The 6,369-nt window shown below is 43.6% G+C and overlaps 1 protein-coding gene across 1 annotated transcript; it reads left to right on the top strand.

The window, feature by feature from the left end:
• Positions 1-1,263: 1,263 nt before the first annotated feature.
• Positions 1,264-3,701, top strand: LOC120273726. Its single transcript, XM_039280430.1, has 3 exons — positions 1,264-1,866; positions 2,015-2,882; positions 3,094-3,701. Exons 1-3 carry the CDS (start codon positions 1,264-1,266, stop codon positions 3,699-3,701), a joined length of 2,079 nt encoding a protein of 692 aa, XP_039136364.1.
• The last annotated feature ends 2,668 nt before the right edge of the window (positions 3,702-6,369 follow it).

The following is a 6,369-nucleotide window of genomic DNA, read 5'->3' as shown; positions in this document are numbered from 1 at the left end:
GCCCATCCAATATGTTGCGGTGGGGGACCTTGGGGATTTCTCTGGGGGGACTGGCGATGGAGGCAGTGGGCTGGGCCCTGAGTTTTGTATTGCTAGTAATGGGCCCGAGAGGGTTAGATCAACTTCTGGTTATATGTATGTCGGGGCTTTGCCTGTGTCGATGCACTCTGATGAACGGGTTAGGGAGGGAGAGCCGGATCTTGGTTCAGTCTTGCAACCGGGACTGTTATTAGATGGAGTGGATTTTTTAGATGGTCAGGCAAAACCGACAACCATCCCACCGGCGGGTTTCCAGTGGCAATTCCTTGCTAATGTTTGGGTCCTTGTCCTAGTGACTGTACACAAGGACATGGAGAAGGTAGTGGAGGTGGGGATTCACATGTTTCTGAGTCGGAGGACCGGGTTGAAGAGTTTGCTTCAGATGAATCAAGCTATGAATTTGAAAGGTCAATTAGAGAGCTTTTGCCTGGGTTGAAGGAGGGAGAGTCTTCACTATCTACTGCTGTGCCAAAAGGGGTTAGGAAGAGCGAGCGGCATAAGAAGCCTTCTTCAAGATGGAACAAGGAGGCGGGGTTCGTGCCAGAGCCTCCTTGATCGACCAAGAAGAAAGGCTTGTGTGAGGATGCCTCAGCAGGTACGCCTAGTGTACCCCTTGCTCTTGCTGATTGGTCAAATGCGCAAATTGTTAAATATTGTAATGCATGTGGTATTTCGTTTGATTGTTCTGTTGGTCATGTGGATGCATGTATTGACTATATCCGTAACGTAGAAAAAAACTCGTTCCTTGACTGGTGTTATCTCCAATGCGGAGAAGGCGGAGACCTCCTTGGAGGTCCGCGACAACTAGACTGTTTTTTTATGAATATTATTTCCTGGAATGTTAGAGGTCTGGGTAGGCCTACAAAGCGGTTTCTAGTTAAGGATTTTTTGAATCTACACTTTGTGGACGTTTGTTGTTTACAAGAGTCCAAACTAGAGGATATTTCGGGAACTTTGTGGCGGGAGATTGGCGGTCCGCGGTTGGACAAATTTGTTTTTCTCCCGGCTATCGGGTCCTCAGGTGGTATTATTGTGGGGTGGAACAGTGTGCTCCTATCGGGCACTGTTTAACTGTTGACTTCTGTTCTAAGCGGGACAACCTCACTTGGCGGTGTACCTCTCTCTATGGACCTAACATGCGCCACTTTAAACGAGCTTTCTGGGAGGAGATTCGGGGTTGCCGGGTTGACACTGAGGTGCCGTGGGTGATTTGTGGGGACTTTAATGCGATTTTTTTCTCTTGAGGACAAAAGGGTCGGTAATCCGAACTTAGCGGATATTCGTGATGCTAGCTCCTTGCTTCATGATCTGTGCCTTCATGAACCTCCGGCTTTTGGGAGAAGGTTTACTTGGACTAACGGGCAAGATAACCCTATTTGGGTGAAGTTGGATAGGTTTCTTGTTAATAGGTCTTGCGTCGACCGTTTCCCGAGATTGATTCAGAATTGTCTTCCGAGATTGGGGTCGGACCATGTCCCTATCAGACTTGAGGTGGGGATGCACTGTGCCAAGCCTAGATTATTCTGTTTTGAGAATGTTTGGAGCACGGTGGTAGGTTTCTTTGAGCTAGTGGCTAAGTTGTGGGCAGAACCCAATCCTAATGGCTGTGGTGCTTTTGTCCTAGCTAAGAAGTTGGCTTGGCTTAGGGATCAGCTACATAGATGGTCGAAGGAGAGTTTTGGATCCATTAAACTTAGGAAGCTGTCGTTGTTACATGAGTTAGAACTGATTGATATTGTCAAAGAATCTAGATGCCTTAATTCTGTTGAACTTAATCAGGAATGCGGTGTGACGGAGAGCTTGGCGGGAATCCGGAGACAAGTGGAAGTTTACTGGAAGCAAAGGGCTCGAATACAATGGCTGAAGGAGGGGGGATGGAAATGCGAGTTATTTTCACTCTGTTGCTAATGGGAGAAAAAATGTTAACTTTATTCCCTCAATTAATGTTGGTGCTGCCTCTGTTACTGATTCTAAGGAGATTGGTAGAGTTTTTGAACAGAAGTTTCGGGCCCTGTTTGGTCTCCGTAAGACTTTCCGGTTCAAGGTGGACCTTCATAATCTGCTTATGAACAAAGCTCCTGTGGACTTATCATTTCTTGAGAGGCCTTTTTCTTTAGAGGAAGTGAAAAGAGTGGTTTTTGATCTTGGTAGTGACAAAGCACCTGGACCGGATGGGTTTCCGATTTTCTTTTTTAAAACCTTTTGGGAGATTGTTAAAGGGGAGATCTGGAAACTTTGTGATGATTTCTTTGCTGGTAAGGCAAACTTGGAATGTATTAATTGGGCCTGCATTGTCCTCATCCCTAAGGTAATGAGTCCGTCTTCACCGGGGGTGTATAGGCCCATCAGTTTAATTAACTCTGCTTTGAAAATCATCAGCAAGATCCTGGCCTCAAGACTGAGCACCGTTATAGACTCCTTGGTGGATCATGCGCAATCGGCGTTTCTCAAAGGAAGGTGTATTCTGGATAATATTGCTATGGCGGAGGAGACTATTTTCAGCATACATCAAAGAAGATTGAATGGTCATATTCTCAAGGTGGATTTCGCCAAAGCTTTTGATTCTGTTGATCGGGACTTCCTTCTGGAACTTCTGGAAGTCAAGGGTTTTGGACCCAAATGGATTGGTTGGATATCTTCGATCCTGATTTCTTCGAAAGCTTCTATTTTAATCAATGGGTCCCCTAGTGGTTATGTGAGGTATCAAAGAGGGTTACGACAGGGGGATCCCTTGTCACCGCTGTTGTTCGTGCTGGTTGCAGATGTCTTGTGCACCATGTTTGAAAATGCTCTGAACTCTCAAATTTTAATCCGTGTGCCATTGGAAGATTACGGTCGTATCTGTAATTTGCACTATGTGGATGACCTCCTGGTTTTGACGGTGGGGGGGGGGAGAGGATCTTAGGGTGATCAAGCTCATTCTTTTGGTCTTTGAAGGACTCTCTGGGCTGGAGACCAATTTCTCTAAAACATGTCTTTATACCACTAATTTGCATCAACTCCCGCGTGTTTGTGAGGCTAAGACGTTCAATTGTGAGGTGGGTCTCCTTCCAGTGTCGTACCTGGGCATTCCTATCTCGGGCAGGAGACCTCGTAAACAGGATTGGGAGTGTTTGATTACCAAAGTTAGAGGGAGATTAGCTTCTTGGAAATCTTCTTACCTTTCCATTGGTGGTCGCCTCACTCTTGTCAACTCGGTGCTTTTGGTTGTACCGACGTATTGGATGTCATTGTTTCGGTTACCAAAGTGGGTTATAAAAGCCATCGACAGGATCAGAAGAGATTTTCTGTGGTCTGGTCCTGACATTGATCATCCTGGTTGTAGACTTGTGGCTTGGAATAATATCTGTCGGGCAAAGGAGCAAGGAGGTTGGGGTATTTTGGCTTTATCTTCCTTCAATCTGGCCTTGTTGGGGAAATGGAGATGGAAGGTGTTCAATGATTCGCCCTGGGGGGGAGCGAAGATCCTGCGGTTCAATTATAATATCCCTGCGTGGGATTTGTATAGGGTCCCGAATGGGAGAGTCTCTTTCTTCTGGTCGGGTATCTCTCAGTGCCTTCCAGCGTTTAGAGGGTGTGTTTCAGTTCAGATCAAATCCGGAACGGAGGCACTTTTTTGGAAGGACAGATGGCTCAATGGTCTTGCACCAAGGTTTATCTAGCCCGAAGCCTTTGCGGACTCGTCTTTGCCTCATGGGACGGTTCGGGAGCTGATGTCGGTGCTTGGGAGGCCACTGTTTGCGAACGATCCGGGTGTTGCGCAGCTGATTATTGACCTGTATGTGGCCTCGAGCAACCATAGGGATGTGAAGCTATGGAGTCTGTCGGCTAACGGGTCCTTTTCGGTTAAGTCTTTCTACGGTCTTTTGAATGAGGGAGGTCTACGGTGCCCCTTGGCTAATTCTTTCTGGAAAGGTCCTTGCCCTAGGAAGGTTAATGTCTTCAATTGGCTCGCTTGGAAGAACAAGATTCTTTCGCTTGAAAATCTTGCCAAGCATCGTTGTAACAGGCTTCCGACTGATACTTGTGTGATTTGCCATTCCGATGTCGAATCTGTGGATCATCTTTTTTTACAGTGTCAATTCTCTAGGAAGGTGTGGTTTAACCTCAATAGATTCCTCCAGCTTCCTGAGCTTCCTACGTCGATGGAGCTTTTATGGGGGGTTTGGAGGGTTGCCCTACGCCCTGTGACTCGGGTGTATAGCGATTGGATTGGTAAAGCTTTTGTGTGGTCGATTTGGCTTTTTCGAAATGATTATATTTTTTCTGATAAATTTGATAATCCTATTGCTGTCATGACGAAGACTGCTCATTTGCTATTATCTTGGTTCTCTGCAGTTCCTGATGGTTTGAGGGTGAAGCTTGATAATCCTATCGTTTCCATCAGGTGTAGCTTAGAGTTCGCGGGACCTCGTGCTGAGGGGGTGGATGCGGTCCCCACTCTAGAGGTTGATTTGAGCGGCGGTGAGGAGTAGCTTTTATGTTTTGTGGGTCAGGAGGAGACCCGTTGTTCCTCCTTTGTTGCTTTCCCTTTTTGTTTCCACAGCTAGTGGAAGGGGTCTTGTACTTTTGTGACTTTATTTTATGCATGTGGTTTATCCACCTTTTTCAAAAACGCGAGGGTGGGCTTCCATCATCTGTTCGGCATAGCCGCATAGGGGAGTCAAAAGTGGAGAAAGAATCGATCCTGGGATGGAGACGCAGGACACCAAAAGAGGGATTCCCGAGATTCGGCACTCCGCAGCCATGGCCGACTCTGGCTCTCTCTCTCTTTCTCTGGCTCTCTCTCTTTCTCTCCCTGTGAGACGGTCACTATTGCAGTTAAAGCCGATGCGGTATCTGCAGTGGAAAAATCTGCATGGTCATCGGTCACTTTATCGTATAAAAAACAAATTCTGTTTGTCAATTTCCTAGGAAAAATTATTATATATATAATAGATAAACCATAGGCATTAATAAAAACAAAGAGCTAAGGGATGACAACAGACCAACAACCACTATTTATTGTAGTAGAATGTTATAAAGATGGTGAGTCGGCAGATACATGGTCGAATTCTTGAGTCGGCAATGGAAAGATATCGTTTTCTTTGCTCCAGGATTGCATGATATGAGAATTTTTTTAAGTCTTTGTAAAAAAAAATAATTGAATACTGAGATAATAAACATACTACCAACAACAAAGTACACAAGTAGTGGACAAACATTAGCAGCAAGAAACAAAAACAATCAAACTTTTTTTTTGACAGAGTTGATAAAACATGTTTATTAAAACTAAAAGAATTAAACAAATTATATATATGCGCTTAAGTAGTTTTTTTTATAATTGTTTCTTGAACATAGAATCATTTTGAACATATATTGTTGAAGATAGTTACTGAGAAACTCTACTGTGGTACTATAGAAGTTGACTATTCCCATGTGTGTACATTTAATGTCATAGGGGTTGCGGATATTAGATGGATGAATGGAGTGCTAAACGACGATTGGATGTTTACTTTTCAACCTTATTTTGTTGCTTACTTTGCTTTTCACTTTTGCTTTACTTTAGTGTTTTATGTCAGTCGTTAAGTTAACTAGTTACTTTTCGGTTTCTATACATTTGCACCATTATAATGATAGTAAGATAAGTTTAATACAGTTAAGCTTCAGTGACTTTCATCTATTTCTCTTTGCATGCATGCTATGAGCTGAGTGTATAGAATAGTGAGTGTGTATAACATTGAGTTGAACTTTCATTCGTTCACAGTGGTATCAAAGACAAGTAAAAACAATGTCTGGTTGATGTTTGTCGGAGATGATGATGTTGAAGACATTAAGCTTATTTCAAAACAAATAAAAAGAGGAGAAGAATGAAGAAGTAATTCACAGTTTTTACTGAAGCAAAGAAGGAAGAGATCTTGTTCTGTTTCAAAGCCTTCTCATTTCATTCCCACGTGCAACTCACATGGGCATCTAAACCGTTACATTATGCCACATCAGCACAAGTTGTTATAACTGAATCATCGGCTTTGTACAATCAGAGAGAAGCTATATAAAGCTCTCTTTTCATTGTTACCCAAAATCATGAAATCAATGGAAACTTCTTCTCTTCTCCTTCATCTCCTTCGTCTTCTCTTTTCTCTCAATTAAGCAATTGGAGTTCTTGTGTGGATCTCTAGTTTTCCTGCAGATTTGTTTCATTGAAGGAAGCTTCAACTCAAGTAGCAAGGGTTCCAATCTCTGCAGGTCAAGAGCTTCAAGGCCAATTCAGTGAGTTGAATCTTTGTTTTTTGTTCTATTCCAACATGGTATCAGAGATGGTTCGTATTTCTCTTCGGTTTGTGATTGATT

This window comes from Dioscorea cayenensis, chromosome 12, assembly GCF_009730915.1.
Source record: "Dioscorea cayenensis subsp. rotundata cultivar TDr96_F1 chromosome 12, TDr96_F1_v2_PseudoChromosome.rev07_lg8_w22 25.fasta, whole genome shotgun sequence".
Classification (NCBI taxonomy): domain Eukaryota; kingdom Viridiplantae; phylum Streptophyta; class Magnoliopsida; order Dioscoreales; family Dioscoreaceae; genus Dioscorea; species Dioscorea cayenensis.
This window is presented reverse-complemented; position numbering and strand designations above follow the sequence as displayed.

What these genes read in the sequence shown, in the direction of transcription:
- LOC120273726 (XM_039280430.1), top strand. Translation starts at nt 1,264, where the DNA reads ATGCGATTTTTTTCTCTTGAGGACAAAAGGGTCGGTAATCCGAACTTA. An exon ending in GAATCCGGAGACAAGTGGAA is followed by an intron (nt 1,867 to 2,014) that starts GTTTACTGGAAG and finishes ACTGATTCTAAG; the next exon opens with GAGATTGGTAGAGTTTTTGA. An exon ending in GGAAGATTACGGTCGTATCT is followed by an intron (nt 2,883 to 3,093) that starts GTAATTTGCACT and finishes GTCTCCTTCCAG; the next exon opens with TGTCGTACCTGGGCATTCCT.